The 12,509-nt window shown below is 50.9% G+C and overlaps 5 protein-coding genes across 5 annotated transcripts; all 5 read left to right on the top strand.

The window, feature by feature from the left end:
• Window positions 1-272: 272 nt before the first annotated feature.
• LRP88_12388 (major facilitator superfamily domain-containing protein) lies at window positions 273-1,985 on the top strand (the record flags this gene model as incomplete). The annotated part of the gene is made up of 5 exons (XM_083248782.1): window positions 273-395; window positions 446-678; window positions 746-1,014; window positions 1,068-1,710; window positions 1,790-1,985. 5 exons carry the CDS (start codon window positions 273-275, stop codon window positions 1,983-1,985), a joined length of 1,464 nt encoding a protein of 487 aa, XP_083096212.1.
• Window positions 1,986-3,559: 1,574 nt separating this feature from the next.
• LRP88_12387 (uncharacterized protein) lies at window positions 3,560-5,311 on the top strand (the record flags this gene model as incomplete). The annotated part of the gene is made up of 4 exons (XM_083248781.1): window positions 3,560-3,603; window positions 3,669-4,138; window positions 4,214-4,552; window positions 4,605-5,311. The coding sequence occupies 4 exons, from the start codon at window positions 3,560-3,562 to the stop codon at window positions 5,309-5,311; spliced, it is 1,560 nt and encodes a 519-aa protein (XP_083096211.1).
• Window positions 5,312-6,242: 931 nt separating this feature from the next.
• LRP88_12386 (M14 family metallopeptidase) lies at window positions 6,243-7,692 on the top strand (the record flags this gene model as incomplete). The annotated part of the gene is made up of 4 exons (XM_083248780.1): window positions 6,243-6,555; window positions 6,610-6,881; window positions 6,938-7,049; window positions 7,097-7,692. The coding sequence occupies 4 exons, from the start codon at window positions 6,243-6,245 to the stop codon at window positions 7,690-7,692; spliced, it is 1,293 nt and encodes a 430-aa protein (XP_083096210.1).
• An 846-nt stretch (window positions 7,693-8,538) lies between these two features.
• Window positions 8,539-10,156, top strand: LRP88_12385 (Aldehyde/histidinol dehydrogenase; the record flags this gene model as incomplete). The annotated part of the gene is made up of 2 exons (XM_083248779.1): window positions 8,539-9,687; window positions 9,740-10,156. 2 exons carry the CDS (start codon window positions 8,539-8,541, stop codon window positions 10,154-10,156), a joined length of 1,566 nt encoding a protein of 521 aa, XP_083096209.1.
• A 752-nt stretch (window positions 10,157-10,908) lies between these two features.
• Window positions 10,909-11,874, top strand: LRP88_12384 (uncharacterized protein; the record flags this gene model as incomplete). The annotated part of the gene is made up of 1 exon (XM_083248778.1): window positions 10,909-11,874. One exon carries the CDS (start codon window positions 10,909-10,911, stop codon window positions 11,872-11,874), a length of 966 nt encoding a protein of 321 aa, XP_083096208.1.
• Between the last annotated feature and the right edge of the window lie 635 nt (window positions 11,875-12,509).

Genomic DNA, 12,509 nt, shown 5'->3' with positions numbered 1-12,509 from the left:
CCCTAAGAAAATCCTGGGGTATGCGGGGTCCCCGCGTTTAGCAAGGATGGACCGAGATGAGATCAAAGGGGCTTGGATCACGAACCATCCTCGGAGAGTGACGGCTTCTATCAGCAGTTAGATCGAAACACCTTAAAATATCACTCGACCTGATATCTACTAAAACCCGTCCTAGTCCTTCTCACTATCCATCTTGCAATCCCATCATCATCAAGTCTGAACATCTCTTCTTCATTTCACGTTGCTGCTGCCTCAAGCAGTCCACCACTACAATGGACCAGTCATCTGTTGACCGAAAGATGTCCCTGAACGCGGAGGAGCTCGAACATGGAGTACGCGAAGAGCAGCCCCATGTTGAAGTCCCCGAGGAAGCGAACGCGAGAATTCGGCGAACGGTATGTAACAAAGATGCTCTGGGACAACAATCTGCTAACTATCTGTGTAGTTCGATCGCCGCCTCCTTCCCATCGTTTGTTGCCTTTACGTCTTGTCCTATCTCGATCGAGGAAATATCGGAAATGCCAAAGCCGCTGGTGCCAAGGATGATCTCGGACTCAGTGACTCGGATTGGTCCTGGGTTCTCAACGCGTTCTACATTTGCTATGTCGCGTTCGAATGGACGAACTTGTTGTGGAAGATCTTGCCTGCCAGCAAATACGTTGCCGTACTTTGCGTTCTGTGAGTAAAACTCCTCATTCAGTCTGATACCCGGCAAGACTTCGGACACTAACCATTCATCTCCCAGTTGGGGAACTGCTGCTATGTGCTCTGGTGCTTCTCAGAACCTTGGTGGCCTCATTGCTACTCGTGCCCTCCTTGGCATCTTTGAGGCAGCATTTGGTGCCGGTGCCCCTTATTTCCTGTCACTGTTCTATAAGCGCAAGGAACTTGGTTTTCGCGTTTCCCTGCTTCTGGGCATGTCACCTTTGGCCAACTGCTTCGCATCTGCTTTGGCCTATGGAATTACCCACATCAAGGGCTCCTTGGAGCCTTGGAGGTACCTTTTCATCATTGGTATGTCCACAATCACCTCACTCTAGACTGCATGGCTAACTCACACATTACAGAGGGTGCACCTACAGTCCTCTTTTCCTTGGTCACCTGGTTCTTCCTGGCAGACTCTCCCGCCAAGGCAAAATACCTGTCCGAGCAGGATGCCACATATGCCGTTGAACGTCTCCAAGTCCGAGATCGAACGAAGAAGACTCAGGTTCGCTGGGACCAGATTTTCGCTGGTCTGACCGACTACCAGAACTATGTCCACACCATGATCCATTTCTGCTGTAACTACTCTTTTGCGGGTCTCTCCAACTTTCTTCCCACCATTGTTCGCGACATGGGGTACTCTTCCGTTACGGCGCAGGGCCTTACGGCACCACCTTATTTCTTGGCCTTCCTCTGCTGCGTTGCCGCTGCCTTTGTTAGCGACAAATTTGGAAAGAGAGGGCTCATTGTGAGCGGGAGTTCCCTCGTTGGCTTCGCTGGTTATCTTATTCTGGTCCTTGTTCAGGACCAGTCGAAGAAAGCTGCTCGCTACGCTGGTATCTTTCTTGCCTCCTGCGGCGTGTTCCCTGCGCTTTGCATCAATATCACCTGGTTGCTGAACAACCAAGGCGGCGACTCAAAGAAGGGAGCTGGACTTGCAATCCTGGCCACATTTGGCCAATGCTCTTCTTTTGTCAGCAGTGTTGTTTTCCCTAGCACTGATGGGTAAGTTTCCCTCATCTCTGAATGACATGGTACTAGTCTTGTCTAGAATACGTTACTAACGATGCTGTGCCATTTCTAGGCCTCTCTACACTCGTGGCACGGCGATCGGCTGCGGTCTCTCCGGCCTCATCAGTATCTTGGCCCTCGGTCTGCACTTTGCTTTGGAGCGCGAGAATAATAGACGTGACCGCGAGTATGGACCTGTCGATGCGACTGTTTCTGTTGATGTGACGGAGCTTGGCGACAAGAACAAGAACTTCCGCTACCTGACTTAGGTGCAGGCAGAGGCGACTGATTAGTTCGGAAGACGCAGTCTGGCACTTTTTGGGTATTATACTTAGGTAGTTTGGAACCAGTTCCTTACTGTACACATGTGGTTTTATGTATTCGACAAGGTAGTCTGTTAGATCAGGAGGATAATTCGCTGTACCTCTCAACCAAAGTGTGTACCGCGTTCTGTGATGTCCGTCTTCCGCATCCCCGAGTGTCTTTTTGTCACAACACCGAGACCATACTCCGTACTGCAATTCCATCTACGTTTTGGCTTCTGGAATTGCATTCACGTACTGTATCACGCTTGTAGACCATCCGATCCCCAGGCTTGTGTAGGCTGGAAGGTGGGTTGAAAAAAAAACACCGCCGGTACTGGCACCAAAATTGTATGGGGAGAGCGGCGGCGATTTCTCCAACCCACCTGGCTGGCCGTGCTAGAGCCAAGCCTAACCCCAGAGCATCTCCACACACACACCTGCTCTACCCCGCGCGAACAGACGCTAATCTGAAGAGACGCCAGAGATCCAGCCACTCAGGTTTGCGGTATTAAGTCAGTTTTGATCATCGCGGCGCTAGCTCAAAGCTGGTGCTCGGCAGAGTTTCGCTTGGAGGCGATACACGTCACGGTGAGAAGCATTTAAGTCCGTCACCATCCGCCACTTTCCGATTCCTGACCGGCCGAGGTCTCATCCAAGCGACTCCCTTGCAACTCTCTACTCAGATCAGGACATGCCTATTCCCTCCGCTTTGAATGGATAACGACGCCCAACCCCAGCCCACTTTGCCTCGCGCCGATGGGCCCACTCGCGGCCGACGCGTACGGGACTTCCGACGGGGCTATCAAGCATGCGAACTATGCCGAAGGAAGAAGATCCGCTGCGTTGTTGATACGCCCGGCGCCTCCTGCTTGAGGTGTCAACGAGAGCTGAAGGAATGTATCTTCAGCCACGAACGTTCACATCGAAAAAGGGACGCGGCCGGTAGGAGAGGTTCATCAAAAGAGGGTATGCCGAACATGCCCATGAATCGCTATCGGTCAAGCAGATGGAGGACTGACATTTAGACAGAAGGCAGCTCTACACGCGAGAGCACATCACCTGCTCGGACGTCAACTTTCCCTCGCGAGGAGCCTGATACATACACCGAGGAGCCCTCGCAGCTCCTAAACGATACCAGCGATGTTGTCCTTCCCACACAAGATTACCAAGATCTTCCATTAGCAGTGGGCAACATCCTGGCCCAAGACCTCCCTCAATCACGTCAAGAGGGCACCGGCACCTCTCCCTCTCTTGGCTCGACGGGGCCCACCGGAGACCTCACTGACAGTGTTATGAGAACATTGGTCTCCAATGGCAAAGACGCCCTCCGACTATTGTTTCAAGCTGCCATTGAACATGTCAAACAAGACGGAACAACACCCAGCAATCCGCCTTCGGTTTCACAACACCCGCTGCACCCAGGGGCCGAGATAGTGACTCCTCAAACAACTGTATCTATGAGAACTTCAAGACCAATCTACCTGTCACCCGCATCTCCCGATGCATTGACAGTTTGGCGAGCTTTCCGGTTCGTCAAGATGGGATGGTTCACAGCTGAAGAAGCAGTCACCTACATGGAATTGTAAGTTGTAACTGCATGCCGACGGATCTGTTGCTAACCATGGCGGGCCATGTCCCTCTCAACAGATTTCAGCACAACCTGGCACCCCTCTCCTTAGTATCCAAGGGACTTGACTTGAGCCAAGACCAGCACTACAAGATCATCACACAAGAACCTCTTCTCTGTTGCGTGATCCTCATGATTTCTTCTAGATATCACATCCTACAGGGTGCTAGTGGCATTACTCGGAGTACTCTCGTGCACCACCGGCTATGGGAGCACTGTCAGCACCTTGTGATGAGGATCATCTTCGGGCAAGAAAAGCGATCCAAAGCCAAGACAAGGACGAGAGGATCAATCGAGGCTCTACTACTCATTATTGAATGGCACCCGCAAGCAATACACTTGCCACCTGCCGCGGATGGCTGGGACTCTTCCCTTCTCCTCTCATTTCCGGATCCTCGAGATGATCAGTTCGGGAATCAAGCAGACGCCACTGATGACAACGACGCTCTATGGCTTCGTGACGTTATACTTCCTGCAAAGACTTCAGACCGTATGTCTTGGATGCTTCTGGGATGCGCACAATCCTTGGCCCTTGAGTTGGGGGTTTGCGATACAAGCGACTCAGGATCCGTCCAGACTCCAGGTCTTCAAGCCCAGCAGACACGTCTGCGTGACCTTCTTTACATCTTTTTGGAACAACAGGCCAGTAGACTAGGGTGTCCTTCCATGATGCCTACCTCTATCTCCCGATTCATGTCAGAGCGCTCACAGGGCGTGCAAGATGACTCGGCCAGCGTCAATGCCTGGCTCAACCTTACCAGCCTCTCAAGAACCATTATCGACGTACTCTGTCCATCAGCAACGGCCATTCGCGAGATCTTGAGCAGTGGCAGATACGTAAATATCATCAAGCACTTCCAGCAACAGTTGGCGACGTGGAAAGCAACTCACCTTTGTCGAGAAAGTATGTATTCCCTTCTCTGTCTCGTCAAACCTGCTGACTTTTGATCGTCTAGACCTGTCAGCACACGCCTACGAAGACCTCTCGATCGAGTTCAACTATCTCCGCGCCTTCATGAACTCACTGGGGATCCAAGCCGTTGTTGATCGCGTCCTCGGCGGGAGACCTCCCAATTCCATCAATACCGACATCTTTCAATCTTCTATCACAGCGACCGACTATTCCTTTATTAGGGAGGTGATTGATGGCTCATGCCAAGCTCTTGAGTCAATCAACAGGCTTTCCGAGGCTGGCACGCTCCGATACTGCCCTGTCAGAGTGTTTCTACGCATCATTATGGCTTCCATCTTTTTATTGAAGGCTCTTAGTCTGGGAAGCCGCACCACGGACCTGGAGGCTTCTTTGAACGTGTTGGAGAGGAGTATTGAGGCACTAAAAGCAAGTAACCTGGACGAGATGCACCTAGCCTCCCGCTACGGAGAGTTACTGGAGATGCATCTGGAGAAATTTAGGCAGGGAATGGTCCCAACATCTATTCCAAGAGGCATTCCTCTGGTTGATGAAAGCACTCAGTGGGCTTTCGACAGTGGTGTTCCTCAAGGAGAGAGTTTGGGGGACGTGCCAATGCCAGCCGTCGACGACTGGTTGGCGCTTCCTTTTGATCCAAGCATTGCGCCATTTGGGTTTTCTAACGATGCACATGAATTTGCCGAACAGGAGGACAGGTCTTGGGATTTTCTATGGAGTTTGCCAAATGTGTGATTTCAGGCTCAGTCGAATTGCTCAGCCATTCACTGCCTCTGTATTCTCATATTCTCACACAACGAAAAGTTTGTACCACCTTGTGTAAATAGTCATGTAACTGTCACTCCAAATGAATGTGAGACGTTGAGTTGGGTGACTGACACCTCGTCTGCTTCTCTCAGCTGATCGCATCGACTGTTCCACAGCCGGCACAATGGGTCACACTGATGTACGAGAGGATGAAGATTTCAGTACAGCGCAATGGATTGTGACACAAATCAATTTCAGTGATGTTTGTGAATAGTAAACGATAAGTAGGCGAATGATAAAAGTGACTGATGCCCTGTTTGATCGAGCGGAGGAGAGTCGTCATCAACAACCATGAAAGGGATTCTTCAGTAAGCTATGAGCTTTCGGCCTGATATACTCTTACCAAGCATTAAGCGGCAGTTATCATGTAAATATCCCCAGAGTCTTGAAAGTTAACTAGCCAGGACCTTGACGTCTTTGAAGAGTAGCTCTTTTCCACATCAGCACGCAGAACCTGCCCACAGCCTGGCAGCTACAGGGGAACACTAAGCCATAACTGACATCATACATCCATCCAAACTTAAAAATGAGATAATTATAAAGCTCGTTATGTTGGTCGCGGTCTATACAAATGGGTTGAGTCGTGTTTGTTCTGGATGAGACGCCCATCAAACAAACCCGCCGGATGGCCTCATGACGGGCAATAAGATACCCCTATTGCTCATGCACCGTCCCGCGGATTGGAATGACAGTGATTGAGTATCGCATTCACTAGATATATAATATCCCCGTACGGAGGGGTCAGAACTCAAGCCACCAAGCCGATCAGACACACCTGTCCCAAGCGCCGACAAGTGACTAATATCGACTGACACTCGCCTGCACCTCGTGCTCCGAGACCCTCCAAGTTCACATCAAAATGAAGGCGGGGTTTCACCTTCTTCTCCTTTCCTGGCTCTTCGCCCTCGTCTTAGCTGAACGGGTTTCCTACGATGGGTACAAAGCCTTTCGCGTCGCAGCTGGCGAGAACATCGAGCAAATCAGAGACCAGCTGTCATCCTTCGACTCTGTCTTTCTCGGGTGCGAAGGAGGCCATTCCGAACACCTAGATATTGCTATTCCTCCTCGAAGCATCTCCGATTTCGAGGCCCTGGGTCTTCAGGCGACAGTGATCAGTCACGACCTGGGCGCTGACTTTGCCATTGAAGGCGCCTTTGAGCCTTATATCAGCAGTACGCCAGTTCACCCGGTCAAAACGAATGAATGCTGATTATTGGCAATTATAGAGCAGGGTGCGTCATTCAAGTCGGGAGAACTCATGACTCCCCTGCCTGACCTCTCATGGTTCAACACCTACCACAACTACACGGACCACCGCGGATTCTTCGAGGACCTCCATGCTGCATTCCCCACCAACTCGGAAATATTCGTCACCGGCAAGTCGTACCAGGGCCGAGATATCTACGGTATTCACTTCTGGGGCAAAGGTGGCAAGGGGAAGAAGCCTGCCATCTACTTCCACGCCACAGTCCATGCGCGTGAGTGGATTGCAGCTCCTGTGAGTGAAGGCATTCTAGCTACCATTCTTAGGTTGGATGACCAACAATAACACAGGTCCAAGAATACCTTACATGGCAGCTCATCAGTGGCTATCTGAGTGACTATGACATTCGGGAAATTGTCGACAAATACGACTTCTACATGATTCCTTTCGTCAACCCCGACGGTGAGTTTAAAACCAACTGGGCGCCACATGTGCTAACCCAAACTCAGGGTTTGTCTACACTCAGTCTAAAGATCGTCTATGGAGGAAGAACCGCCAGCCTCGCAAAGGAACTTCTTGTGTGGGAACGGACGGAAACCGGAACTGGCCTTACAAGTGGGAACTTGAGGGCGGCGCATCCACCGAGCCATGCTCAGAGATCTACAAGGGTAAAGCACCAGGAGATACGCCTGAGATTAGCGCTATTATCGATTTTACCAAGAACCTGACACAGTCCAACGACATCAAGCTCTTCATCGACTTCCACAGTTATGGACAGTATATCCTCCTGCCATATGGCTACGACTGTGATGTTGTGGCCGGGAACAACAAGACACAGATGAAGCTCGCTGGTGAGATGGTACACCAGATTTTCAAGGTCAACGGCACGCAGTACATTTACGGTCCAAGCTGTTCCACTCTGTATCCGACCACCGGTACCTCACCTGATTACATGGCGGGCAAGGCTGGGGCAGAATTTGCGTGGACGATCGAGCTTCGTCCAGGTTGGAACAGGGCCAGTGGGTTTGTTCTGCCTCCCCAGGAAATCCTGTCCACCACCCAAGAAGTGTGGGAAGGGATCAGGTACGTCTTGGAAACGATGTGAATCAGCCCCATGGTGTCCGTATGGACAGGGGCCGCCTTGTTGTCGTGGGGGATGGGTTGAACTCATGAGTCGAGTCTAGATGGCCTTGACAGCAGTATCACTTACGGAGTAATTAAATCATCATTTGAGGACTCTGCAGTCTTTGCAGAAAGTTTGAAATTTGAGATCAAATGCAGCGGTCGCAGCAACAATTGCTAAATAGGGTACCCAATGAATGCGAGCTGGATTGGGGAACCAAAGCAGCTCATCAGTGAGGTCGAACTTCGCTAATCTATGAATCTTATGAACTTGCATGAATGATGAAGGTCAGGATGTTCGCTAATATGGATAGTTATTCATTCGCCGTGAACGGAACCGCCAGGATGCACTCTAGAATGTTGATAAGTGAGCCAAGAAGCTACAGATGCCCCTCTCATTAGCGACTTCGGCGCTTGATCTACAATTCGGTGTTGCCACTTGGAGATACACACTATGGGTACGTGCCATGATTCGTCATGAAAGACCAAGCCCAGATATCGTGAAAGCTTCCTGCCTAAACAGAACACAGGGGCTCTTATCTTGACACGTTGAACCCACTGTTCACTATCTCGCCTCCGATAATCTCATCCCCAAGTCGCTCGCCGGCGGCCGGATATCGGCCCCGCTCCATACACTTTTCACACGGACAGTCGCTTTAAGCAAGGATGCGGGGTAATGAGACAGTCGGAGCCCACCGCTCGGAGTCCACCGCCCTTTGTGACTTTGTCACATCAGGAAGGTTTCCGCTACTCCGTACAGCGCGGCTCTTGATTGAACTCTGCTCTTGACACCTCTCATTCTACAACTGATTACCTTTCTGCTGTCACTATGGCCCAATCCAACTCTATTTTCAAGTCCTTTGCGTATCCTGGCAACCATGAGAAGCTCGCCAGCTTACCGCCAACGCAAAACTTCATCGACAATGAGCTCGTGACCTCCAACGCCACACAATGGATCGACGTGCACGATCCTGCAACAAACGAACTCCTGACACGGGTCCCTGAGAGCACCAATGATGAGCTGAAGGAGGCAGTCCGATCTGCGAAGGCCGCATTTCCTGGCTGGAAGAAGACCAGCATTATCAAGAGACAACAGATCATGTTTCGACTGACCCATTTGGTCCGGAAGCATATGGATGAGCTCGCCACCAGTATTGTGACGGAGCAAGGAAAGACGTTTGCTGATGCGAAAGGCGATGTTTTGCGCGGTCTCCAGGTGTGCGAAACAGCCTGTGGAATCACCACGCAGCTGACGGGCGAAGTGCTCGAGGTGGCAAAGGACATGGAGACTCGGTCTTATCGTCATCCATTGGGAGTTGTGGCAGCGATCTGCCCATTCAACTTTCCTGCCATGATTCCCCTGTGGAGTTTGCCAATTGCTACTGTTACCGGAAACTGCATCATCGTCAAGCCATCTGAGCGTGACCCAGGGGCTGCCATGATGATTGCCGAGCTTTGCAGAGAAGCCGGCTTCCCACCTGGTGTGGTCAATGTCATCCACGGTGCCAAGGATGCAGTCAATTTCCTTCTTGATGAACCCGAGATTCAGGCCATCTCCTTTGTCGGCTCCAACAAGGCCGGTGAATACATCTATCAGAGGGGAAGCGCCAACGGCAAGCGTGTGCAAGCCAACTTGGGCGCTAAAAACCATGCTCTTCTAAGCCCTGACGCCAACAAGAATCATGCTCTCGACGCCATCGCAGGAGCTGCTTTTGGAGCTGCTGGGCAGCGATGCATGGCCTTGAGCGTGTTGGTCATGCTTGGAGATGCCAAGGAATGGTTGCCAGATCTTGTCAACAAAGCCAAGACCTACGTCGCCGGAAGTGGATTCGACCCCAAGTCTGACTTTGGCCCTGTGATCACTCCCCAAAGCCGAGAGCGATGCGAGGCTCTCATCACGAGTGCAGAAAAGGAAGGGGCAAGAATCGTCTTAGATGGACGTGGATATAAGCCTGAGGGCTTCCCCAACGGCAACTGGGTAAGTCTTGATGATAGACGAGTATGACAGCACACTAACCCACTCAATTCAGGTCGGACCAACTATTATTGCTGGTGTTCGTCCGGATATGGAGTGCTACAATGAAGAGATCTTTGGCCCTGTCCTACTGTGCATGGAAGAGGAAAGTCTCAAAGACGGCATTTCCTTGGTCAATTCCAATGCCTGGGGCAACGGAGCTGTCATCTTCACCAACTCTGGTGCAAAGGCCTCCTTGTTCCAACAGGAGATTGATGCTGGCCAAGTTGGAATCAACGTGCCGATCCCTGTACCGCTCCCTATGTTTTCCTTTACCGGAAATAAGCGAAGTGTGGCTGGAACTGGCCTTGCCAACTTTTATGGAAAGGATGGGTTGAGGTTTTACACTCAGTGGAAGACTGTCACTTCATTGTGGCGATCGGAGGAAGCGAGTACCGGAGAGAAGTTCACAACCATCACCGCAGCGGAATAAGTGTCAGAGCTGCACTAGCATGTAGAAATGACGATCAAGACTAGTAATTGATGGTATCCAAGATAACAATGACTCACAAGTTGTGTAGAAGTGGACAAACAACACACACCTGTCTTTCAATCACCTGTTTTCCTCTTTTTGTTGACAATAATGACACTTTTTATTCAACAAAGGGCACTAATAATAGTAATCGAAATACGGTTGCCAATGCAGGGCAATACCGGTGGCGAACGCCACGAGACTTGAACGGGTGCATTGTCGGTTGAGGAGGAACAGAGTATCCGTTCACTCCCGAGGTCTACATAAAGAGGCCTTCAGTGAACTTTCACGTACTAAAAAATGACAACCACTCAACAACCTTCTCCAAAGAAGGCATGGGCATTACCAGCTCAAAATGCGCTGACCACCTTCCCAGATCTTCCTTTCCTAGGAGTCTTGCAAGTTGTCAACTTCAGGATCTGAGGGAGGTACCCTGGAGTTTGGAGGGGCACACGTGACAGCACGTGATGCCCAACCAGGTGCATCCTCCACCTCTCAAAACACCCTGACGACCTGGATCCTTGCAACACGGCTCAACCCTGTTCTTCAATCAAGATGAACGACACAATATCTATCTCGAGTACAAGAAAGATACTAAGTATCTTCTCTACTGGTTGATTAATGTCTCCAATCGGATTATCAAGTCATCCAAAGATGAAACTGTCGCCCAGCCCAACACAACAGGCCAAACAACCGTGGCCGGCCTCATCGTCATGTCAAAACTCATCGCACAACATGGCGAACCAGTCCCCGGTGCCATTTATCGACTGTTTGAGTCAATAATTGCAGCGAGAACCACCATCAATAGCGCTTTTCATCAGCTCGTTGGCTCAAATGAGGATGAGGATCTAAAGCGTAGCAACGCGAGTCACAAACACTTTATTGACACGCTCTGGCAAGCGTTTGCCATTCTCGGAGGCGACTCATGGAAACAGAGCCCGAGAAAATATGTCTCCGAGGAGGACGAGGATGTGGAACAAGTCATCTTTGAGAATATATTCAAAAACTTGACCGTTGAGGCCGAGGACGAAGGCTCGAGCGAAGAAGAAGAAGAGGATCAAACCTTATTGGCTCCACGGAAGATTTCAAGAAAGCCCGGAAAGGCCAAAAAAGGCAAAAAGGGCAAGAAATCGAAGAAACAGAAGAAGACCAAGAAGACGCCTACCGCTGGGGACACTGATAAGGATGGAATTCCCATGGAAAGCGTTAGAATCATCGAGGATGCCGACGGGATCATGACGGACTACCTAATGGCTGTGTACACAGCCGTGAATGAATGGATTGATCTTAGGGCGTACAACCAAGCTCTCTGGAAGGAGGTTGCGTACCAAGGCCTCAACGGCGCCGTCGCTGGAGCCGTCGCCAACATGGCCGTCTCGATGGTCAAACAGACAAGCTCGGCCATTTTTGTCGACTTCCCCGGTCACGATTCGTACGAAACGATCATGAAAACGATCACGCGCGGCGACCCGGACAAGGCTCAAGGCAGATTTACCATCGCAAAGTACGCCATTGAACCCCATGGCAGACTACACAACAAGCCCGAAGAAACTGCTGTCGACGTCAAGGAGCAGTTTCTCATCTACGCCTACCAGGATCTTGTGGACCTTGTGACCGACTTTCAGCTCAACCGAAGCGGAAAGCCCACTAAAGCGATGCAGGCGAAGATTGCGAACTAGGATCCGAACTTCAACCTGCGAAAAGCGACAAAGCAGCAGCGACTTGATTGGCGGCGGTCTTATACCATCAAGTGGCTGTACGACCTTGTCAACGTGTACTCGGCGATTGTGGTGCAGAGAAACACGATGAAGGGCGAAAAACATGTCTATGAGAGAGTCGACTGGTCTGCCACTGGCCCTTGGGCAGTTCACCGCAGATTGTACGGATTGAATGAGTTCGCCGGAGAAATCACCTCTATGGCCATGAAAAAGCCTGGAGCGGACCCGCGAAAGATAATTCAACCCCATCATGTGTTTCAACTGCAGTGTATCGTTGATGCTATGACAGTCTCCCGAGGCTGGCAACTCAGTACCTTGCGAGGCCACGTCTTGGAAGCACCAGCTCCCGGGTTTTGCCCGAGGCGGGGTGTAGACCTCTTTCTAGACCGCGAGAACAAGAGGTTTGCCAGAGGCTATTGCGCATCGGTGGGCATGGTGAAATCCGCTCTCACAAAGGACGGCGATCACCCGGAACTCAAGAACATATTTCTACTCCTCCAGATGGAGAGGGAGGATTTCGTCAACTGGCTTGGAGAGAGCAAGTACATGTCCGGGTTAACGACGATACCACCATCACGCTTCTCTGACCACAAGTC

Source organism: Fusarium phalaenopsidis (assembly GCF_050370095.1).
Source record: "Fusarium phalaenopsidis strain FUZ10S chromosome Unknown contig_32316, whole genome shotgun sequence".
NCBI lineage: Eukaryota > Fungi > Ascomycota > Sordariomycetes > Hypocreales > Nectriaceae > Fusarium > Fusarium phalaenopsidis.
This window is presented reverse-complemented; position numbering and strand designations above follow the sequence as displayed.